This window comes from Cimex lectularius, unplaced genomic scaffold, assembly GCF_000648675.2.
Source record: "Cimex lectularius strain Harlan isolate CLEC.00 unplaced genomic scaffold, Clec_2.1 scaffold70, whole genome shotgun sequence".
Classification (NCBI taxonomy): domain Eukaryota; kingdom Metazoa; phylum Arthropoda; class Insecta; order Hemiptera; family Cimicidae; genus Cimex; species Cimex lectularius.
The window spans coordinates 139,824-166,279 of NW_019392651.1; the positions used below are offsets into that span (position 1 = coordinate 139,824).

The 26,456-nt window shown below is 34.1% G+C and overlaps 1 protein-coding gene across 1 annotated transcript in view; it reads left to right on the forward strand.

Annotated features, from left to right (window-relative positions):
- The first annotated feature begins 788 nt into the window (after positions 1-788).
- The window catches only part of LOC106667725, a 73,156-nt gene continuing 47,488 nt past the window's right edge, over positions 789-26,456 (forward strand). The window contains exon 1 of the mRNA XM_024230671.1: positions 789-1,028. Within this exon, the coding sequence (XP_024086439.1) occupies positions 789-1,028 (240 nt within the window). The remainder of the gene's footprint in view (positions 1,029-26,456) is intronic.

Sequence of the window (26,456 nt, forward strand, 5' to 3'; positions counted from 1 at the left end):
AGTGATAGCCTTTTAAAGATAACGTGGGCCTTGATTGGCGGTGGGAAGGTGGACTGATTGAAAATATTCCCCCATTGCATTCACCTTCTCGTCAACAGTGATGCATGATCTATTATTATAGATGGTTGCTTATGGTCCTTCAGTTTTATGTTTAAGGCGCTTAACTATTTTTCACAGTGAATTATTTTGGGGAGTGACCTTAGATAGGAAATTAGTAGTCCAGCGGTCGTTTCTCAATTTGAGGATGTTGTTATGGATTGTAGATTGTAATAATTTTGTCAGCTTTAAAATAGTTCATAGTTAGCTTCAAAGATAGTTCCTACTCGCAGTAAGTTGTTTTGCAACGATCCGGATTTCGAGCCCTTAGCTCATCATCAGGTTGAAGGAGTTGTACAACCACGTCTCTTGACATGAATTGCAAAAGTGAACCCCCATATTCGAAGTAATATGTTGTACGGTCAGTTACGATTATTTTGGCCAGCGTATCCTTGTTCTTTTGGTCCGTCAGGTGAGTTTCGACTAATCGCCAACTTCAGTTCGTACTGGGTTGCAGAAAAGCCTATAGTCTGGGAAGAAGCTGAAGGTTTCTGCCAGAAGAAAACCGAAAGTTCAGGTGGATCAAAATAAATGAAAACTAAATGTTCATCATCACTCCGCAAAACTGAAATGGAATGACTATTGATTAATTTAATAATTGTGGTTTTTATATGTATGCGGTTGTATTATATACGATTGGTGTTAATATATTTACATACAGGTATTATATAGTTAGTCCTGTTGAAATTACGATGAAAACATTTTATCTTAATTATGTTCCAGGCGATGTTAGCGGTTTGAGACTGATCGAAGTGAGGATCGAAGAGCACACCGTGAGAGGTAACACGACAACCCTCGAGTGCCGGTATGACCTACAGGGAGAAAGCCTCTACTCAGTCAAATGGTACAAAGACGGCCACGAGTTTTACCGTTTCGTGCCCAGGGATCAGCCCCCGGCACAGCTCTTCCCACTCCCTGGAGTACACGTCAACGTGAGTAAACTTCACTGATTAATCGTCATTTTGATAAGACATTGAATACAATACAAAATTTTACAACGAAATAGAACGCCTAGATATGATGTAATTATAGAGTTTCACTGACTACACGGTTGTGTGAAAAACCACCTAGTGCTTAATAACAAGCTTCAGTTTAAAATTCCTTTTATGTGTAATTTCTTGTTACATCATGGTATGATAAATAGACATAAATTGGAAGTAACAGAATCATTATAAAAAAAGTTTACTGTATTAGATTGTAGATTGTGGTTATATTCACCAGTTTTCGTGGTTCGCTTGACCAATTAATATCTTTCAATTAATTAAGGTTTTTAGTTGAGATAAAAAGTCAGTGTCACGAGCGGGATTCGAACACACGACCTTCGGTTAGATACGCCGCTACTTTACCTCTTGAGCTATCGTGACTTCGATTCACACAGACACTAACTTCCCATCTCAACCCACCTTTTGAATTTTCCCTCCTTTTTGACATTTTTCAAATGTCGTGTATCTATTTGATTCTCGGCGACAAATGAATATAGTTTTATCTCAACTAAAAACCTTATTTAATTGGTAAAGATATTAATTGGTCAAGCGGACCACGAAAACTAGTGAATTTAATAAAATAAAACGAAGTATATCTTCACTAATGCTCTCCGTTGCCATTTCATTTGTCGCCGAGAATCAAATAGATTACATGACATTTGAAAAATGGCAAAAAGCAGGGAAAATTCAAAAGGTGGGGTTGAGATGGGAAGTTGGTGTCCGAGTGGATCGAGGTCACGATAGCCCAAGTGGTAGAGCAGCGGCGTATTTAGCCGAAGTTCATGGGTTCGAATCCCGCTTGTGACACTGACTTTCTTATCTATTAAAACCTTAATTAATAACATAAACTGGGAAATTAAAAATTAAAATAATTATTATTAATTTTAATCATTAAAGTACATATATGAAGTGAAACAGAAACATAATAAAATAAATTAACTAAAGTTTAAAAAACGGGAAATGACATTTATCTAAATGTAAGTAGTATATAAAAAATTAAAAAGATACAGGAGATAAAGAAGCAATTATTTACAACTATCAATGGACCATTCAAATCGAATTCTCCAATCGTAGCATGCAAAATAAGTGGCCGGGGTTGGGACCGACCTGTCGGCTATGAAATAATTTCATCCCTTGAACGGATTCCGACCTCAAAATATTAGAACCTGACTTCAACAAACAAAAAGCATTGAGACAGAAAATTCGTTATTTCAAGGATATTATAATAATAAAGGCAACGTCTTTCAGCAGTAGAACCTCGAAACATTTGAAAAATTGCAAAAACGAGGGAACATTCAAAAGGTGGGGTTGAGATGGGAAGTTAGTGTCCGAGTGGATCGAGGTCACCATCGCTCAAGTGGTACAGCAGCGGCGTATCAAGCCGATGGTCATGGGTTCGAATCCCGCTCGTGACCCTGACTTTTTTATCTCAACTCTAAAAACCATAATTAATTGAAAGATTGTGGTTATAATTATATTTACGACAATTTTTTATATATTTTAGTGTAGTTTTAGGTCCAGCTAACTAAATTGTACATCACCAGTCTTCTTCTTCTTACCTTTTCTTTATCATTCTTGCGAGCTTAAAAACGACGAAACTTAGGAATATATAGACATAACACAATCAACACTAAAAAACTGAATGCACAAATTAACAATAACACGCGAACATCATTTTCACCATTTAAAACCATACACAGATTAAAAAGGAAAAGAACCGAAGATACGACAGCCTGGAAAAATAGAAAACAAAATTCGATTTAATCAATCAAACACACCTACAAAAAAACTAATACTTACACAGCCTTCACACGACCTCATAATTAAAACTTCGCTGGACAGAAATCACACAAATATTTTCACGAAGATGGTGAAACATGTCTAACAAAAATCAGCGAGGTTAGGTTGACCAAGATGGTAGGTAACTATGAAACGATTTAAGCCAGAAACACACTTACCCGATGCTACGCCATGCGACGCTACCCGACGCCTTGCCACGTTTTGGTGGGGTGTGCACATCTATCCGACGCAAGCACACGTCAAGTACAGTCCACACCGTTTGTCACAATAATCACTATCACAATCGCAACGCATCTTTTGTTCTTAATGCACTATTTTGAGCAAAACCTTGTAATAAATTGTTAGTTAAATTTTATGAGCACAACCATCTAATAAATTGTTTGTTAAACTTAATTGTTTTAAATAAAGTTACTCCTAACCATCATAATTAAACAATGTTTATAAAAACTTATGCATTTTTGATCTCGTTTAATTTGGTTTACATTAAAATAACATGTTGTAATTAATATAACGACAAAATTACATGTACTTAGTTTGAAATAAACTACAAAAAATATGAGTGTCCTGTTCTGATGCTACCCGACATTACAAAATGGTGTAATTTTACGAGCAAAACTATGAAATAAATTGTTAATTAAATTTTATGAGCAAAACCGTGTAATAAATTGTTCCAATTTTAGTATATGTACCGCCGAAGCGAGTACAATAAATTGTTAGTTAAATTCATTATATAAAAAAATCGTATTCCGGTGATTTGATTGATTTTCTATCAAACCATTAAAATTAATTTTTTAAATAAAAACTAATTAATTTTTAATCACAGTTAATTTGGTTTATATTAAAATAAGTATGTTGTAATTAATATAACGCCAATAATACATGTAGTATATATATATATATATATATATAGGACCCGACGATAAACTGGACAGTGGGGATCACAGAGCGTCGGGTAGGTTAGCGTGGCATAGCATCGGGTAGATGTGCCCGGGGGTAATGCAACCTTATGGAAAATCGTAGTTTGGATTTGCGTCGGGTAGCATCGGGTAGCGTGGCATGGCGTAGCATCGGGAAAGTTTGTTTCTGCCTTAATTCACAAAATTTAATAAACAAATAACACGTGTCACATGAAGGTACAAAATTCTATATATAATTTAAAACATATATTACCATCAGATATAGGAACAGTACTCTCCACCTTTATCCGTCCTTCAAGGCCGCGCATAGAGAATTTGGGATGTCATTTCTTTCCTTGTAGACTTAGTTTTTAGGAGCTTTACCGTGATAATTTCTCCACACAACAGGCAACAACAAGTTTTCCTGGTATGACGTATGTGCAACCTGGTAATTATGTTTTCCCTTCTAGTCCTTTTTCTTCTAATCTTTTTCCATTGTCCTATATCCCATTGGACGAGAATTGAGAGCAGTGTCCTTGGTAGAGTTTCAGTATGTTTCACATCCTCCACACTGTCAAAAGCTCTTGACTGAAGCATTTCTTTGACTCTGATAGACACAGGTCACGTCCGGGTACTTAGGAGTTCATAATTGTCACAGTGGTTTGGGTCAAAAAGGGTTTAGTGCAGGAAGTGGTCCGAATTTGCCCATTTGGTCACGGAGTATTTGAGGCTCTTCACTCTGAAAAGTGGGCGGTATGACTATACACAGGAACTGTTGAGTGAGCTTGTTCTGATCCCGCTAGTATTTAATCGAAGTAAACATTATCTACCCAACCATTTATTATACGAAAAACATCGATCATGATGCTTATTAATAAAACTCCTGAAATATACAAGGTTTTTGTTTTCTGTCATTGTTCTTTTGAAAGTCAATAAACCAAGGTTTCGTGAACAAGAAACTGCCCTATTGACAAAAATCTTAAATTTCTGTATACACTATGCTATTCTCAACTTGTGTTATGTTTTTATTCATTAAATAATCAATAAAACATAATTTCATTCTACATCTAGAGCTAGCTATTCTACATATGAGAGTAGCTACCATTATTGGCGTGGATTTGTGAATTCTATCTTACGGCAATGGCATTATCTATACAAATTGATAATTTTAACATTGTATGTACCGTATTGAAGACACTTCTTCATTCCCGCAAATTTTTAGTAGAACAAGGAGAACAATCGTATTGTACAGAAATGTTAAAATCGTATGTCACGAATGTGTATCATTCAAGATACTAATCTTAGTTTTCACTTGATTACTGGTGTGGAGTTTAGGTGAAATCATTAGTGAAATTTCACCTCATCGTTTCTAATCTGTGGGAAAATTGATGGTCATAAACTAGTTAACGTTATGGATTACGTCCATAATCCATCTTTAGGATCTTTAGGAAAATAGGGGGATCTTCCAGAAAACATCTTTTACGTCAGCTCCTTTTTTTTAAAATAAATAATAGCTCATTTTATTCTAGTTTATTATTATTTTTTCGAGTTTTATGTTAAAAAAAACGACTTTACTATTAAAACCGTAATGATTTATTAACAGCTATTTAAGAAATGATATAAAAACATTTCATTAACATAAATTTTCTTTATTATAATCAGTTTTTAATTTGTGAGATCAGATTAGGGTTACAAAAGGGTTGGGCTAATACAGGATGTTAATAAAAACTAAACATAAAATATTATGTACCAAGTTTATTTAGCAGGAGTATGGATGAAAATCTGCATATTTACATTATTGCATTTCTATCGAGCCCTTGTGATGAAGGGTGTCCGCCCTTTGAATGTCGGTTTAAAAAATGGATTAAGCTTACTGAAAATTTTGTATACACTTCTTGTTTTATCTGTACTCTAATAAATAAAACATTTAAACTATTCTTCGAGAAGTAGATAAAATATACAATTTTAACTTTCGAATTTGAGTAATATACAATATTATAACTATATAGTAGTGAAGAGAAAAAACATTATTTACGTTATAATTTTTCATTTTTTAATAAGTCCCTGGCAAATCCAAAAGAATATCTCAAAACTCATAGCACATCGTCTCTAAGCGCAATATCTTTTCCACTGTTTCTTTCTGAATTTCAATGAACGATCTTTATCATGGGTTGAAATGCCTTCCAGGTTGCAGGCCCGTGGGAAAGTGTCTAACGTCTAAAACCGAGAGGGTTTGGCCGACTCCAGAAAAACTTAAATCGTTGAAAAGATATGAATATTCAGTCGGAATTATCATATCGGGCTCATTTCACAAGATGGTGCCGAGTTTGATCTCTATTTGCTATTCAGGCCCGTCTTTATGTAAACATTGTTCCAACCAACTTTCCATCGTTATAACGTCTGGAATTAAATAGATATCGCCAACTTGGACCATGACTTAATATTCATGTGAGTCGGGAGAGGCGTCTTCCTATGACTTTATACGCAATTTAGATCTCCCTGTCATAATGAAATTTAAATTAAACATTACACTAACCGATCGTTGTTACCCACTATCTCTTCAATGATAATACAATAAATATTATATCAAGAAATATTATGTGAGTAGGCACTTTTACTCCGATTTCCTTTTTTCTCTCCATGTAAATCTTCATTAATGTTGTTTTGTAAAAAGTATGTGTATCATGACTGTGCAATACTAAGCCTTTGAAGGCGATCAATAGTCCTACCCGCGGTCTTCTCCGATCTGCTCACTACTGCGTAGCCTCAGGAGGGCCGCGGCGATGCCCAGTACGGTAACCAACCAGACGCCAGCTGACAGTACAATACTTGATACGAAACCTAAAAATACAGTGTATTTATATATCTCTCCGTTATCCATCCACTCAGGGAGTCGTAGCCCACTTAATGTGGAACTACGACGACGACAGGTAGTTCAATGTGGTTAAGGCTCGGGGCCCAAAAAAGGTGTACCTCTTGTCCTCATCCACGTCCCTTTCTCAATCCAGATTCTTTCATTCTTCCCTGTGACCACTCCCAACCCTTTGTTACAAGGGGAGTGTCCGAGGGAAAAATGATGGTGTAGCCCTGAGCGCATGGCAATCTTTCTAAAGCACAAGCTGTACTCGTCTCGGCGTCGGGTTGGCATGGGCGGCGGGGGTTAGGGTACCAGATACTGTCTGCGTAAACGGAGGAGGGTGCATAACCATTTGTACTACGGGGTAACAGAAATGTTCCAAGGTTCAGTCCCTGTTACAATGGGAATGGACTCGTAGTGGTTCGTGTCTTCGTGGCGACGCCCCTGGCGGGAACTTAGAGAACAAGCTATCTTCTATCTGTGACCTTCGCACGAAACTTGCGCATGACCATCGTTATACACACGGCCTCACAGGATAAGCGGATCGGACCGAAGTGTATAAGCGTTGAGGACGCTATGATTACGCTGACAGAGTCCCTCGAATGCGTGAGTAGTGGCGGATTGGAATGGGTAGAGAATCGGTTGCTCCTATTCGAATATGCTTTGCACGTAGGTTTTGGCTGAGCTCGATTGGAGGCTTTTACCTTAGGCAGTCTCCTCTGGCAATTCCACTTTAAACAAAACCGCGGGGAGCCCCAATACTCTGGGAGATAGAGTGTCCTTCTCTATGTAGGAAGTGCGCGGGAGACCAGGCTGATCTATTTCAGCTTAGGTAGCCCTTTGCGCGCAGCATACGGTTCGATGCTTAATGCTGATCCGACCATTCGGAATGGGCAAACGGGGAGCGAGTTTGTCTTGGCCCCTCGGGGCTGAGCTGCCTCTACACCAACGCTGCGGCAGTAACACACTTCTGTCGTATGCGGAGGTGCGTAAGCTCTCATCTTGAGAATCAAAACGTCCGATAAGGCCGGAAGGCCAGGTGCGGACGTTAAAGATCCTCATTGCCCTTTTAAGGACGACCGAATATACAGGAAAGCAATCTCTCCGATATCGCGACGGGCTTACCGAGATAAAACCTGACACGAACAAGTATTCTTGTTCCAATCCAGAAATTGAGCCGTGAGTTGGAAAAATTATCTAAGATCCGAAGAAGCGAGGGCTGAGATTTTTCATTATAATTGAAACGTACGAATTTGTGGTACTTAATTTTTCAGTTGGTCTGACAAGAAATTTCACCCTTTATCAAATATACTTTTTGATTCGTTTGATAGTATGAACAGTGTTTCGTTTTTCCGACGTTTTGCACAACTATGCTATAAGTCAATTTTTATCTAGAATCAGATTTATTCGCCAACCACCGAACTTGGTGAGGATTTTCACTTTGGAATTCATAAACCTAACCTTTCATATAACTTTTGTATTTCTTGGACACGAAAAGCCTGTTGCAAAAACTTAATTAACTTATTTTGCTGTTAGGGTTGTAAATATTGATTCAACTTTGTATCGTTTGAGACTAAGGATTACACGATTAGCCTGGCACTGATGAAAATTCAAGTTGATTCAAATTTCCAAGTTCAAAATCAATTTATATTTTAAAAAACCCTGAAGTGATAAAATAGTGTGATAATACCGAACATCTTGAAAACCATTGTGGTTGTGGAAAATATAAAATTTACTAGTGCTATAATGTTGAAATTTAGTCGCGCCGTTTGGTATTGGACGCTGGAAACCTGCGAGAATGGGCAGGCCAAAATGATTGGTGGCAATTAAATTTCAAGCTTACCAAACTTCAGGCACTTGGAGAAATCTCACAGTCATTGTTGTTCAGATTACCAGCTGCATCTGCTCTAAAAATAACTTTGTTGGGAGATTATAGGCATTGTTTCATAATTTTACACGCACAACTAATTTCTTTGTAATTTTTTCATCGTCACCACTTACTTTGCAAAACTCACTACTTTTATATTAATTCCATTACAGTTCGTAGTTCGATTGACCAATTATTATTTTTCAATTATTTAATATTTATGGAAGGTATTGGTTGAGATAAAAAAGTCAGCGTCACGAGCGGGATTCGAACCCAACACCTTCGGCTAAATACGTCGCTACTCTACCACTTGAGCTATCGTGATTTTGATTCGAGAAAATTTGAGAGGTGAGGTTGAGATGGGAAGTTAGTGTCTGAGCGGATCGAAGTCACGATAGCTCGTGATAGAGTAGCGGCGTATTTAGCCGAAGGTCGTGGGTTCGAATCCCGCTCCTGACGCTTACTTTTTTATTTCAAAATATACCTTCCATAAATATTTTATATTAATGTAAAAACAATTCATGTCGTGTTTCGTAAATAAGATCGCCCGTTGATAAATTGTTTATTAAAATTACACTTCGATAACACCTTAACCATTGCGAAACTGCCAGAGCTTTTAAATTTTGCAACGATTACATAAGTAAGCGAAAAGAATCATATAAAAAGTTGATGATGAACTCATTACCCTAATACCGTACACTTGACTCTCCGAAGCAACAGGTACTTTGAATGACATCCCCTCCAGCTCGAGTGGTGCGTTGTTGAAATATAAGAATGTAATAATAGGACTTTTTCCGAAAAGGGCTACAAACAGAATACTATTCCGTAGTATAAAAACATATCAAATTGTTTGAAATTTTAAGTTTTTAGGCGGGACAACTATTGAATTTATTAAAAAAATTTAAATGTGATTAAATGTTTTGTTCATTATAAAATTATCGATCAATTTATATAAAAATGAATTAAAAAGGAAGTATTTTGAATATTCTTTTATTCTAACCCATTTATGGTTTTTTAATGTACAAATAATCTGACAGGAGGTAGATTTTGTGTTATGTTTTTCATTACAAATTTTCATCTATTTCGCTTAAAGTGTGAACTTATTTACTCGAATTATTAGGTTTGAATTTATATCAAAAGGTTCAAAAATTACTTATTTCTTTGACTAATTATATACTAGTGGCAAATCAATACTTTAGGTTGATATGCCCTCGTTGTAAGTATTGACAAGTTAAATTTTAACATTTAGTGAAAATTTTATATAGATCGTTAGACAAGATATTTTAAATATGTTGGTTCAAGCCGATTAGAAAATTAATTGCCGAATTTATGGAAATATAATACATCTTTATCCCCTCAGAAAAAGCACCATTACGATCAGGTATATAAATAAAATTAAACGAAAAAACATTAGAATTGAACATACATGCAAAATAACATCATGTTATTTTGATAAGACGAATATTATGTTCATTAAACGATGATGTATTTGTTCTGTATGGGCATACAGAAAAAGTTATTTTCATTACACCTAAGACCTAATAAACGTTTAAATCTTGTTTTATATTCTATTTGATCAATATTGATATTAATTCTATTATGTTTAGTGATCTGATTGACCAAATTACTTCTTTCAAGTAATTAATCTTTTTACGTGAGGTCCACGACCTTCGGCTGGGTGGGTTCGCATCCCGCTCATGGCACTGACTTTTTCATTTCAACCAATACCTTATATACAAAGATTAATTAATTGAAAGAGGTTCGTGGTCATTTGTCGCCGAGAATCGAATCCTGATTGCAGGACATTTGAAAATGGCAAAAAGAGGGAAAATTCGAACGGTTGTAGGTTGAGATGGAGTGTTGGAGTCCAACAGGAAGTCACGATAGCTCAAGTGGTTAGAGCAGCAGCGTATTGAGCCGAAGTGCTTCGAATCCCGCTCGTGACACTAACTTTTTTATTTGAACAAATACCTTACATAAAAAGATTGATTAATTGAAAGAAGCTATTTGGTCAATCAGACCACAAAATATAATGGAATTAACCAGTTACCAAAATAACTAAACACTTATAAACAATATTGTATCTATTGGTGAAAAAAAATTGTAAAATAATAATCTGGATCTCGGTAAAATCTGGAAGAAAATACATTCAATGGTGTCACAGTTCAATGTGTTCAATATTTGAAACCATTTAATAAAAATTTAATGATGACCTTAAAATACCTTGAAAGCCTGTCAAACAATCGAATTTTTTTTTTCCAAATCATACCTAGATGCAGATTGTTCGTAGGTAAAAAGTAGTCTATACATCTAACAAATTAAACAATAATATTGCACTTAGTTTACAAACTTTGACATTTTAAAATATCAATTCCCCTGATTTTCACAAATGAACAAGTCTCTTTGATAATAATGTATTTTTTTACCAAGCAGAAAGAAGTTGAATAATGCAATTTTGTTTGAAGTGTAGTGCAAAGTAGTAACATTTCTGAAAGATTTCATTTTGTTGCCCTGCGCTACATGAGTTCTTTTTTAGAGTCGCTAATAAAAGGAAGTTTATCATTAGATAAAACTAATTCATAAAATAAATTACTAATACCTTTTATTATAATTCAAAAATAAAATAACTCCTCAATATTTACAAAAGTACATGCAAATAACACACTGCGATGAAAATAGTTCCAACGAGTAACTAGTGTCAAAGTATTCCATGCCCAATAGAGTCAAATAAGTTATTAGGAAAGAAACAATAAAGAACAAGAGGACAGAATTATTCGGAAATCGTGAGATGCGGTCAGATGTGATGTAGGTTTCAGAAAAACATTTTCTTTATCGTGCTCACTTTTCGATCTTTAGATCATCTTCAGGGCATGGGATTTACAAACATTGTTTAAATTTAATATTTTTAAATGATCTAAAATATTCTTTATATTCAATCAAAGTATTTCTACTCACTCAAAGTGTTTGTTCTCTGTGTAATTGTGCCATTCTTGCGTGTTGTGTACGTACTTTGTTTGAATATAAAAAATATTTTTTTTGCATTGTATAAATTCACTTTTTTTCACATCCTACATGTATTTGTTAAATTTAAATAATGTTTGTAAATCTCAGGCCCCTTGGAAATATCAATAAAGAAACGTTGGCACGATAAAGAAAATGTTTTTCTGAAACCTACATCAAACCAGACCTCATCTCACGATTTCCGAATAATCATCGACTAACGGTCACTAATCACCACACACTTAAACATAATATTCAATTAATTAAGGTTTTAAGTTAAGATAAAAAATTTAGTGTTACTAGCGGGATTCGAGCCCACGACCTTCGGCTAAATACGCCGCTACTCTACCACTTGAGGTATGGTGACTTCGATTCGAGAACATTCGAGAGGTGAGGTTGAGATGGGAAGTTAGTTTCGAAGTCAAGATAGCTCAAGTGGTAGAGTAGCGATCCACACGGACACTAACTTCCCATCTCAACCCCACCTTTTTAATTTTCCCTCCTTTTTGTCATTTTTCCATCCCGCTCGTGACACTGACTTTTTTATCTCAACTTAAAACCTCAATTAAATGAATGTTATTAATTGGTCAAACGGACCTTGAAAAATAGAGAACTTAAACATAATATTAAAACACTGTATGCAATAGTTCTATTATTACTATGTTCGCGTTACCTTATTGTTGCTTAATTAATGTTCCTGTTAATATCATTAAAAAAATGAGGCCAATTATGTAGTTTTGAAAAAAATGATAATACCGTAACACCAGAATTTACAAATAGTTTTGGTCAAAACTGTGTGTGGAAGCACATTTTCTAAGGTGAAGTATATACAATACACACATATATGTGTAATTAACTGAGTTGCTATTAAAAATATACATAATAAAGTTAGCAACAATGCCCGCAAAACGTAATTTGGACTATGATTGGGCCATTAACCAAAATATTTCCCAACCAGTGGACAAGGCTACTAATATATTTTGTATTTTATTGTATAATAATAAGTGTATATTAAAAATTAGGGATAAGGCCCATTTGGAAATAAAAAAGGCTTAGCCCTTTCGACGAAGGAATTGATTGTTTTCTTATTAATTGGCCTAATCACTGGTTTTTAATGTAGAATTATTGAAGCGTGATATTAATTATATTTAATTAAATTAATTATCAGAAATAATTTTTATTGCGGCGTATTATAATACTAAAGGAAATTAACTCAAAATGTACAAATTATGATTATTGTTTAGCGTAAACATTTTTATCATAATTAAAAATAATAATCCAGTAGGAAAAATTATACAGTAAAACAGAAGAAATTAAAATTGTATTTTATTTTTAAACACTTTAAAATTTTCAGACGTAAATTTGTGGATTTTTATTTGGGAAGAAATTATTTTGTCTTGAAAATCTTTTCGATAAAAATTAGGGGATTCCACCCTCTGAACACTTCTCTTGACAACCGTAGGTGCTCGGCGGTAGCTCACCGCTCCCTTTTTTCATTGCTAACTGTTACGAAAAAGCTAGCGGGCGCTATCGTTGTGGGCCTGGTTGTTGGCGAGCCCCCGTTAACTTTTGTATTGTCGTTTTCTTTAAATAAGTCAAAAAGAACTCCAAATAACCAAATAAATAGACTCCAAAACTTCCGCGCTTCTCTCTCTCTCTCTCTCTCTCTCTCTCTCTCTCTCTCTCTCTCTCTTTTTCCAGCATTGCTATAAAAAATTACATGTACACTACTGCCACGCTTTGTTGAAAACAACATTTTTTGTGCATTTTTCTTTTACTTCTCATTCTATTTTAATGCCAACCTATGTCGTACACTTCGACAGGGCCAGATTACCATATTTCTATTGCATTCTATAAAAAAAGTGCTGTAAAATTATATACTCACATATTTATTTAGAAATCGTGAGATGCGGTCAGGTGTGATGTAGGTTTCAGAAAAACATTTTCTTTATCGTGCCAACGTTTCGATCTTTATTGAGATCATCTTCAGGGCCTGGGATTTACAAACATTGTTTACATATAACAATTACATTTTGGATGTGGAAAAGTGAATTTATACAATGAAAAATATATTTATTCAATTAAAGAATTTCTACTCACTCACAGTGTTTGTCTTCTGTGTAATTGGGCCATTCTTGCGTGTCGTGTCGAGAGTGCCAGTGAGATTTTGGTATTTTGTGTTTATATACGTTGGATTTTGAAGGGGTGGGGAAGGATGTCGGAATAGAAAAGATATTTTTGTATAAGGCGTTGGTTTCTTTGAGGTTTTAAAGAACCGACGAAGGGAAACAATGTGTTGGTAATGGTTCGGCCAGATTATCCAGACTAATCACCACACATTTCTATACTCACATAGCTGATTTAAGCAAGTAGAAAGGCGAAATAAAAATATTAAAAAACGGAAAATATCAAGTTTCAAATTTTTTTTGGCTATATCAGGGCCCATTCTAAAGAAAACCGGATACGGGGTCCTATATTGGAGGGTAGAATCTCACCAAAAAGATTTGAACCAAATCCGTGACTCCCCGCCCCGGTACATAATGTATAGCCATGCGTAAGTACTTTTAGGATTTGTCTCCCTATAATATTAATAAGCGTGAGAGAGAGAAGGGCCTTCCAATTGTAATGCTATAGAAATATAGATACGGTGAACGTAACGTTTTATCCATTTACCTTTTAGTAGTCAATTGGCCAAGTTTCTCCTTTCAGTTAATTATTCTTTTTATGTAAGGTCCTTGAATATGACAAAAAGAGGGAAAATTTTCACGGTTGTACGTTGAGATGGAGAGTTGGTGTCCGAGAGGATCGAAGTGGTAGAGCAGCGGCGTGTTTAGCTGAAGGACGTAGGTTCGATTCCCGCTCGTGGCACTGACTTTTCTGTCTCAACCAGGATCTTACATAAAAAGAATAATTAATTGAAAGGATTGACGTTTTATTATAATTTTTCACTTCTCTCACTATTTTCTCATGTTAATGTTTACCCTTTAGGAAACCATTATACATCGTTGGAAAGAGGAAAGGTTTTTCTACAAAACACGCTAAATACGATACAAAACATTCAACAGAGAAAACTAAACTTTAAAAATTTTCTTAAAGGAAAGAAGATATTAGGATAATTATGTGCTGATAAGTTTAATAACAAAAGCAAAATAGATTAAACTAACTAAATAAAATAAGAAGAGGAAAAATTCACAGAAAATTAACAATCTCAGCGTTGAATTGTACAGGAGGTAATCACAACGCTACACCCTGGGACTTATTTATATTGAGAGAATTTTACTGTTTTGTGAGGTTGTCTATCCTTTGACCGTAACTCCACTCCAGCGAACATAGACATAACTACAGATGAAATATTTTCAAATTTTGAGGAATTAAAGCCTTCGCAAAACCTTCCATATTTTTATGCTATTTAATGCTATGCTTAAGAGTTAATATTTTCTAATAACATCATTGTACTAGTTCTTGATTTTTTATGTTGGTAATTTCAATCTATCTACAATGTCACTTGTTAAACTTGAAACATTAAAAAATCCAAGATTTACGTTCTGCAGAGCGATAGTATTTTCCAATGAGAAAAAACGGTCCCTCCATCCGAGAATAAGGGCAGATTTTTATATTAAATACCTCCCGTAGGATTTCTGATACAATGCCGGGAAATAGCATTGTACGGTGAAAAAGTTGGTCCCTCACCTGCGATGTACCCTCCCACGGGCCCTCTAACAAGGGCTGCATTCAGATTTATTCCGGCCGAACGGTAAATTCACGTAAAAAGTGGGTCAGTTGCATCCGCCTAGCGCCAACTTTATTTATATCGGTCATTAAGCACGCAAACCGACAATTATCGACAGCGGGAAATATTTCTGTTCTTAGGGTTAACGAATATTTATTTCAAACGCTTGCCCCGTGTATAATTTTTGATATTTCTTAATAATGTCTAATCTCTTTATCATATTATTTTAATTAACTCAAATTGTGAGAGGTTAACGTGTGTGATGATTAGTGACCGTTAATCGATAATTATTCAGAAATCGTGAGATGCGGTCTGGTGTGATGTAGGTTTCAGAAAAACATTTTCTTTATCGTGCCAACGTTTAGAGTGCCCTCAACACGACACGCAAGAATGGCACAATTACACAGAAGACAAACACTTTGAGCTCTGAAGATGATCTCAATAAAGAACGAAACGTTGGCACGATAAAGAAAATATTTTCTGAACCTACATCACACCAGACCGCATCTCCCGATTTCTGAATAATCATCGACTAACGGTCACTAATCACCACACACGTTAACAATAGCCTTTATTAATTTCCTAGTCGTTGTGCATTTGATGTTTATTTATTTGTAGGTTTTTCACTATCTCCAATTGTTCATTAGTTTTGTACTTTAAGGTGCATGCTAAACATCTTCTACATTGTTTAGGGTTTCGTCTTAGGTAAAACCTACCTTTCCAAAACCTACGTCACACCAGACCGCATCTCACGATCTCCAAATAATCGTTAAAAGTAAAGTGAATATTGATTTCGAATTTCATTTGAACTTAACTTTATCTAATAAATGTGTAGTCGGTTCCTCATTACACTGTGTTCTAGATAAATAAACTTGCGTCTAATTATGCTATCATTTTCTTGCAAAGAAAAATTGCCTAATTGGAAACAATACGGAGGAAACAATACAATAAAAAATCACACTAATTCTGTGAGCTCAATTACATCTAAACTCACAGGAAAAATTGAGTTTAAGCCTAAAAGAGATAGGGTGCTTGTATTCTCCATGATTTCACCTTTTCAAAGAATATATTAGTAAATCAGGCATTTAATATCATGCCTATACACCCAAATGTGAGCAAGGACAGAAAATGATTGTACTTTTGCCTTCAGCTTAAACCCCGGAAGAGATCAAGGAAGATCTTTCTTGAAGTTCACCAGTAAATACAATAACCCCTCAGCAAAGTTGCCTGTTTTTGTGATAACATTCGCAAATGGAATCACAGTTAGGGAAATCCTAACCATCAGAGCTGTTGCGTATTGTAGAGTCTCCTAGCAAAAATACAAGAGTAAAAATCTCGTAATCAGGTGTTATCGTTGCCAAAGCATAGGGCACTTAGCTGTACACTGTCATTGTAATACTAATTGTTGCTAACAATTACGAAACCAATGACTGTCCTAATAAAGAATCAAAGACCCAATTAACATGCGCTAACTGCGGTGGGGGTCATAAGGCGTCTGACATTGAGTGCCACATTCTAATAGCTGCTGCAAACAAGAAAAGATACAGTCACCAAACTTCACCACCTGTGAACTTCACCAGAAATGACGAATAAAAGGCATTTTCCTCCCCTTCACCATAGTACCCATAGTACTTCCAGAGGCTCTGGTAACGTTTCTAACAGCGAAAAGCATCGACCAACTAGGAGCAACCCAGCCGATGAAGTCTGTATAATATCAGCAATTTACAAGCTCTTTATAAATTCCTTTGATATTAAAACAAAATATTAAAAATTAAAGACACCCTATCCAAATTAAATGGTGTATTCAAAGGTTTTAACGTGTTGAATGTCTTTTGTTTGAATATTTCTTCAAACAATAATATCATCAGTACGGTATGTCAGATACGCATCTTGTGTGCACAAAGTGAGCATATAAGCTGAGAGAGACAGGCACACATACCATTTACTTAAAATGACGAAACGCTCCACCAAAGACCGTCGGTGATAAACAACGATACTAACAACGGAAAATGGATATATTCCCAAAACCTAGAGATGATTGTTTAAAGATCGTGAGATGCGTTCTGTATGATATAGGTCTGAAAAAGATTTCTTTATCATGCCTATCGAATATGAAGATAATATACTCAATTAATTATACACAATGTTTTCGAAATGAAAAATTTGTGTCACAGGCGGGATTCGAACCCACGACATTCGGCTCAATACGCCGCTGCTCTACCACTTTAGCTACCGTGACTTCGATCGCCCATGCCACAAACTTTTCATTTCGACTCCCAGGTTTTATTCTAATTTTAAGCACATCGCGGCTTCTTATAGAAACACTTTTTATTAACGATTGTACTAGATTAGCGGGACTGTGTACGATTCACAGGTGTGATTCTAGATTAATACTAAATTTTTAATTATTTTATCAGCTTCTATTAAATATATAAATACTCAATTAATTATACACAATTTTTTCGAAATAAAAAATTTGTGTCACAGGCGGGATTCGAACCCACGACTTTCGGCTCAATACGCCGCTGCTCTACTACTTGAGCTACCGTGACTTTTATCGCCCATGTCACAAACCTCTCATTTCGACTCCCCGATTTTATTCTAGTTGTAAGCAAATCGCGGCTTCATATAGGCTTCATTGACGTTTGTGTCATGGGCGATCGAATTCACGTTAGGTCAAGTGGTAGAGCAGCGGCGTATTGAGCCGAAAGTCGGGGGTTCGAATCCCGAGCCTGGGACACAAATTTTTCATTTCGAAAAAATTGTGTATAATTAATTGAGTATTTATATATTTAATAGAAGCTGATAAAATAATTAAAAATGAAGATAATGTGTTTGGAGGCACCGGTAATAAAAATCATAGATAACAGTTTGAGTAAATGTCCAAAAACTTGTATTTTGTATTATAGTGTTATATTGGCATTTATGACAAGTTGTACCTATATTAGTTATGTTTTGTTCAAACTATAATGCCGTAATTATTGCTAGCTTCATCTCACATTTCTCAATCAGTATTGGTTTTTTTTCTTTTATAAAAGGTTTTAACATTATTAACGTAGTTTTTATTCTTTTGTTTTACGAGGGTTCGCAACAGCAGAGGTTATATCAACCCTCAGGATGCCGGCGTTTAAAAAAAAAGCCCATTTGTAAGTATGTCGGGTTCGAATGCAGGGCCGCTGGATTCGAACACGGGACCTTCACCTTACAGTGATGAGCGCCGTGTCAACGCCTGAACCGTTGCGGCCCCGACGACCTCTTTTTAATGTAGTTAAAATGCCTTTATGTGTGCCGTCATGTTCGCCCGATCAAAATATCCTTACCTAAATACATTTACGACAAGGGGGTCAGATCACAATATAATACTTCTCAATATCGTGTTAAAAAATAAAACTTGAGGGGAATTTGGCCTAGTAGGACGAGGACCAGACATTCTAACGATCTATAGATCAACGCCGATTCCCTTTCACATTCGTTTGAATCAACAAAATGTATCTTTTTTTGCAATAATCCAAAATTATCTCATTTCTGAAAAACTGAAAAAACATTTTCATTTTATTGTAATCATTAAATTGTGTGACTAATAAGTTTTTATTTCAAATAAAATGTTATTATAAAATATAATATTAAATAATGTATTACTAAATAATATACTTGCAATTGTACAGCCAAATATGTCGGTTTTTGTTTGAATAACAATGCAATCTATGTGCCAAGGCCGATTATACACAGTTGAGTAAATGGAAGGATGTGAAAGAAGTTATTTGATAAAAAAAATGTTTACTTCTAGTGTTCAAGCGGGAGAAGTGTTGTTAATTCAATCCCTGGATGATGGTGAAGGATGCCTGGTAATCAAACCAGTGTCTCTCCCTTTCGCCGTTTCGCATCTCCGCCCTCTTCATTCTGCTGAGTAATTTAACAACGCTAGCCCCCGAATACTTAATTTAATTCCGCGGACATGGCATTTTTTTTTTTGTTCTAGTTGTTGTGTTTTGCCGGTCTTTCATCCAATTCTTGTTACCAGGGCTGGCTTTGAAACCTTTGTTCGCAAAAACGAGCTTTTTTCCGTCACCCTCCTCCCCTTTCACCCTCGCTAAATCAAATCCTAAGCCCGGAAACGCAAACGCTCTTTAATAAATATTAAAAAAACATGTATACATAGAAAAAAGAACGAGAGAGAAAAATCGGTCCGTTAAAATACTGCTTGAAGTGTACCGTTCAGGGCAAAACAAAAGCATTTCACAAACTCTCGCACAAATAAAAATTTACCTGCAAATGCAAATAATAAATCTATAACAGCCATTAGCAGACAGCAATGTATAAATATAATTTTTAAAAGTTGTGTATATGTGTTTTACGGGGGTTGGAGATTAGGTAAACCAACCTCCGGAATTCCGATAATTTTAACCGTTGCGGCCACTACTGCACCAAAAATGGTGTCTAGTTTAAAATCTGTATTACCATGTGTTGAACTTACAAGGGGATGACTAAGTTGGAAAGTCGCGGCTTTGGACCAAACTTTTTGTCGATTCTGCTGTCCAAAATATTGGACCTGTATCCGACACTTCTTGTGAATAGGCTTGGGTTTCGCCAATTATTTGCTCATTTTTTTTGTCGAAAATTGACATTTAAAAAATATAAGTGTTAAGTAAATTTAATTAGAATAGAATAAATTTTTATTTCTGCATGTGCACAACAATATATACAATATTTTTAGAATGTAGGGAAAGTGAAATTTCACTTTGGCTTCCTACTATTTACACTAATCATTTTTTTATACAAATCGGTAAAAGAAATACCATAACAGTTTGTGAGGAAAAAATTTATGTTAAAAAAAAACCACAAGCAGAGGGGTAAATTTAATTAAATGAGCATAAATCGTTATTCATAGCTTTAAAAAAATGTTATTCTTGGTGTAATAATTTCATGTTGGTTAACATAAAAAAATTGTTCTTCGTCGCAGTATATTCTAATTTGGTATCATTTAAGAAGGGAAATCAACAAAATACTGTTTTTTTGTATTTCGCCAATTCGCCAATTATTCCCCAATTTTTTTCTTTTTGTCGAAAATTGGCATCTAAAAAATATAAGTGTTAAGTAAATTTAATTAAATGAACATTAATCGTTATTCATAGAAAAAATATTATTCTTGGTGTAATAATTTCATGTTGGTTAACATAAAAAAATTGTTCTTCGACGCAGTATGTTCTAATTTGGTATGATTTAAAAAGGGAAATCAACAAAATACTGTTTTTTGTATGTCGCCAATACGCCATTTTTTCTTTTTATCGAAAATTGACATTTAAAAAAAAAAGGGTTAAGTAAATTTAATTAAATGAGCATAAATCGTTATTCACAGCTGTAAACAAAAATATTATTCTTGGTGTAATAATTTCATGTTGGTTAACACAAAAAAAATTGTTTTTCTACGCAGTGATTATGCCCTAAAAAGGTAAGTCAACAAAATACTGTTTTTTGTTTGCATATTTTAATGAACATCCTGTAAGCAAAGTAAATCAGAAAATGGTCAAAACTTGAGTTTGACCTCAAAGTCGAGATTCTAGCGATATAAACCCAAAGATATTTACGCGGAAATTGGTGTCAATTAACTATTTACTGATAATTTTAACGGCCACTCCTAAGTGCAAGCGCTAACACAATTTTCCCCAAAACATAAAAGACCGAACTTAATGGTTAATAATTCGTTCTAAAGAAATTGCCATGTGCATTTTATAACTTTAAAAACATTAAAATAAGACTATTTTCTATTTAAACAAACGAGGTAAATTTCTAACAAATAATTTTCCTCTTTTGTGAATTTTCTTACAGAAATATTTTATATACGATTATAGTATATACGTCTATAAAGTGGTGAATTACAGCCGTTTCAATCAGATATTCCGATAACGACTTTTAAAACTCGGAAAAATTTTATGAGTCAAAAGAACGATCAAATTTAAATTTAAAAAAATGTATATTTAGCGGTTTCTAGTTTCACGAAAAATAAAATTATTGCCTAATTTACTTGAGAAATATTTGGTTATTAATTCTTTTGTTATTCATAAACTTTGATAACTTTTTCTATGTTTTTATCGCAATCTATATTAAAAATATTGTACAATGATACATTAACATAGTTGATTTGAGTAATAGAATAGGGAAATAAAAATATTAATAAACTGAAAATTTTAATTAATTTTTTTTGACAAAGCCAGGGAGTTTTCAGAAGAAGTGGCGGTCCAACCTGGTCTCTCCCTGTTAAGGTGTTGACTATATAAACGTGTAGTTAGTTGATGATGGATAAAGATTTGTTGATCCGTGAACACTGTGGGTGAACATAAAATAAAGCATGTTACACATAAAAAATATTAGTCTAAACACTATGGTTAAGGAAAGAAATTTCTATGTTTAAATGGTACTCCAAACCACCTTCTCCTTGCTGGTGTTCCGCAGGGCAGTGTTCTGGCGCCCGTACTGTATAAATTGCACACAGCAGACCTCCCATCCCATCCTCAAACTACCACCCTAACCTTTGCAGACGATACAGCGATCCTTTCAAGCAATTCTGATCCAGTCGTTTCCACTCGAAACCTTCAAGAACACCTCACACTACTGGAATCATGGTGTAAAAAAAAGACTAAAGTTCAACCCAGAAAAATCCACCCACAAACTTTCACGCTCCGCAAAAAGATCCCTTCTCCAGTCTACTTCAATCAAATACCCCTCCCAACTGCGGACAAGGTGCACTACATAGGTCTATACATTGACAAACATCTGACGTCCATTCCCCACACACGACTGAAACCACAAGAAGTTATGAAACGTTACAGAGAACTTTCACGACTTCTTAACAGACGTTCTAACCTACCTCTCTTAAACAAAAGACCACTTTATAACACACGAGTGAAGCCGATATGGACTTATGGACTGGAAGTGTGGGATTCAGCCAAACATTCCAACATCCTACGCATCCAAAGAGCCCAATCCATAATACTCAGAAAAATCCTTAATGCTCCCTTTTATGTGTCCAACAAAACTACCCATATAGACCTAAATATTCCTTTTGTCTAAGATGTCCATGTAATCCACTTCCGTTACCAAAAATTTTACACAAACCTCCCAACCACTATAAATCCTCAAATTCAAATCCTCTCATTCCGACGAATTCCTTCCAATCCTCTTTGCCGATCTTCTATCCAGTGACAACAACACATGACAACTTCTATCAACGTAGCGCTGAGAGTACAAATATGACAGTAAAGAATGTAGGAAACTATAACCTCAACAAAAATTGGAAACACAGGAGGATCAAACACATTTTAGTATGACTGCTTTGCATATTTATTCACTGTGATATTATTTATTAAATTATTTATTAAATTGTTTATTAAGTTGTTTATTAGATTGTTTATTAAATTATTTGTTAAGTTATTTATTAGATTATTTATTGAATTGTTTGTTAGGTTGTTTATTAAATTATTTATTAAATTGTTAATTTTACTGTTTATATAAGTATTTATTTACCAAATTAGTAAATGTCAGACTATGTATTGTACAAGTCTATTCAATGATTTTAACTTATTAGTAATTATTTATTACCTTGCTTATTTATTAACTTATTTATGAAATTAGCTAATATCAAAGAAATGTGTTGTTTATCAAACTTATATATTGTGCATATGTAGTCAATGACTTATGATTTGTAATTTATAATATATGTAATTATTTGTAACTTCCATATTTATGAATGTATTCTCTCTGCAAGTGGTTCTTAGTATAATTTTCACCACTGTTCTAATTTCTCTTGGCAAAATCAACAAATATTGTAAATATACATAAGCCCTCTGCCACAAGGATGTATAATGTCCTAGACATTTCCCCTTGTAGTCACTTTGTACAAAATGTATGTAAAAATAATAGTACATAAAAATCAATCAATCAATCAGTGACAACAATTGAATAAAGAATACCAGTGAGTACCAAAATGAAGGTAGTTTTAATATACAATAAAAGTAATTAAAAAAATAAATAAATGGTACTGAAATCAGCGAATGTAGACACGGAGTAAAGTGTTTAAGTTTTTATTATTTTTATTTACTAACTCACTGGATTTGATTGATTTTTTTAGATCAGGTGTCAATTTTTTGTTTAAGAAAACTCTCTCAGAAACTCTACTTTTGAACATGAAACAAAAATTTGTATATTTTTGCTTAATTAACAAAATATTAAAACATATGAACAGTCTTACATTATTCGATTAGTTTAATATTCTGTTATCTTATTATTTTTATATTCCATAAAGGAAATTGTACTTTAGTTAATTTCCCCTTTGATTCTTTATATTTTTACATGTATTTTTTGTGTGCTGTGAGTTTTTATTTGTAATTTAATCTCTTATACATTCGTAATTTATTATATTTACTATGTTTGTTCCTTTTCCTCGCTTAAAAAGTAAAGTGAAGGCAAAGGGATTCTGTTTACTTTTTCGAGAAATATCCTGATTCAATTAAAGCCCTTTAATCTTTTCCAGTTTTATGATACATCTGAATAATCACAACTTTAAATACTTAAGTGTGTTTTAAATAAATCCTTTTTTTATTTTCCTAAATGTCTATATTGTTTTGTTGATTAAAAATATAAAAGTTTTTCTTTGTTGCCAACATGTGTTTGAAAGAACTTTATAAAGAAATACTTTTGTATATATCAAGTTTCTAAAAATGACAGCAGAACAGTTCACTTTTCCGAGGTATAACTTCATTCAGTTAACCCTTTTAATACGTTTTCATTGGCAAAGCTGTGAAATCTGGCAATTAGGGTAACAAATTTAATTGTACATTTGAAATATGTTTGGACATTTTTCCCAAAAGGAAAAAAGATACTGCCTCACAGATAAGCGAAATTGGAAAATAATTGACTGTTTTGCCATTCTCCTGAATTTTTACATTTCCTAATTAATGTTATCGATTAAAAAAAAAAATGAAGTTTTTCTTATCTTGTTATATTTTCTTTATCTTTATATTAATGTGAATGTTGTTTAATTAAGTTTTTCTTTTCAATAAACAATTCATTACTTATATTAAACTCTCGTGGTTTTATTTAACTGAAATATTAGCATTTAAGAGGAGGCGGTCGTTAATTTAATTGGTATTTGTAAGTTTGGCCTTGAATTTTGCATGGCAAGCCCCAGATTTGATGATCCCCGATCCAATTTAAGACCACTTAGATGCCCTGAGGGATACCATTTAAATTGCAGACGAAGGGGACGCGGTGTATCATTAGATAAGATGAAGAGAGCGACACTCAATTTACATAACGCCTTTCATTAGAGTAAGTGGGAGTAGAAGATTCTTAGTTCTTCATCTTGGGGTAATTTTGAGTTTCGGTTTATTTGGACATCGATCAACCACAAAACTCTGAAAGATTTCGCCTATTAAAGCATTGTCCTACCTGAATTCTGAGAACCAATATTATCATTTTATACATATTAAATGACGCATTTCTATTAAAATCTTTTACTGATAAATAAAACGCGTACATCAGTTCACCATCATCATACAGTCGTTAAAAGTGTAGTTTTAGCTAAGTGGCAAAAACATCGTTTTAGTCCTCTTTATCACAATCATTTGAGCTGGTTGTGATGTGTGAACAAGTGTTTTTAGTTTTTTTATTCAACAGTATAGATAAATACTAATTTGATTTTAAGAACTGGATAGATATACATTATTCAATAATAGGTTAACAAATAATTTTAATTGATAATTTTAGCGACCCGAGCATGGTTTTAATCAAGAGATAGTAAGTAAATCGAACAGACAAGGAATTTTTCTTACCTGAAAACGCAAGGTTTTCATAAATTCAAATATCTGACGGAAAATCAATAAAAACGCACATATATCACTGTTCCATTTCCGACATTGTAGTTTGTAAAAATTGAACATTGTTATTACCACGTTTGTACACAGAAGGAGTGCAATCGAGAGATAAATTACGTAAAAAATAAACAGTAAAAAACAACTAATAATTTGTGATGCGTTTATAAATGCAGTTTCGTATGTCTAATTCTGGAGGGGCCTGTACATTTACAGGTCTTACTTTAATTTCGTAACTTTGAACCGATCCCCCTACTTAAAACATATGTAAATTGCTAAAATTAATTAAAAGTGTTCAGAAATGTTTAGTCAGAAATGGCGAGGATAATATATTTCATTAATGTTCTTCAATGTTAGGCATTTTATTTTTTTCGATTAATTATGTTACAATTACAAATGAACTTACTTACTATTCTCAACGGTAGGAAAAATTACGAGATCCGTAATTACAACAATAATAGGATTGATTGTGAACAATGTAGAAAAAAAGCGTCTGCAATCAAACTACAAAACTAATGGATGGGATAAAATATTATAAGCAAATGAAGTATTTTATTTGGAAAAATACAAGGAAGCCATAAAAATTCGGTAATACGGGTTAGGAAAATGATTAATGTTATTACTGAACGATGAACTTAGATCTATACTCAATGGCAAATATTTTTATTGGCATATTGAATTATTCTGTTGGAATACATGCCTCTTAAAAAATAAGAAATATGTGATCATAAAAAGAAACATTTATACAATTTCATATTAGCATGCCCACAACTAAGTGACTTAAGTATTATAAACATATTCCTTTTTTACAAAAGAAAAATTGTGATCATTTCACCTCTTCAGCTAGTACATGCAATAACAATTAGTTACATAAAAAATTTACACCGTAGCAGGACTGACAATCATGGACAAAAGTAAGATTGCATTTCGAACAGGAAATTCATCGACAACCATGGCTACACCCATCCTCCTCGGGTAGAGAAAGACCAAAGGGTGAATTTTTTCCCAGCAACGGCTTATTCGGGACAAAACCATGGAATTTTTTCATTACGACCCGGATCTTTTGTCCCTTCTTTTTGATTCCTGACCATTATTGCGTCTCGTTTCGTTCCGATCCGGGAACGCTGGAAAATAGAGAGATTTCCTGTTAAACGCGGACGACCGACCTGGTTGTCAACCACTTTCACATTACACAACATTGATGAGCTTTAAATTTTATCTTTCATGTCACATCGAATATACATTACATATTGGACATTTTGGATGTAGAATGGCTGACAATCTAAATTTAAACTACTTTTTTCGATAAAAATGCAACAATACGTTATGTGGAACCCTTGTGCTGTTTTCATAAGTTAAGG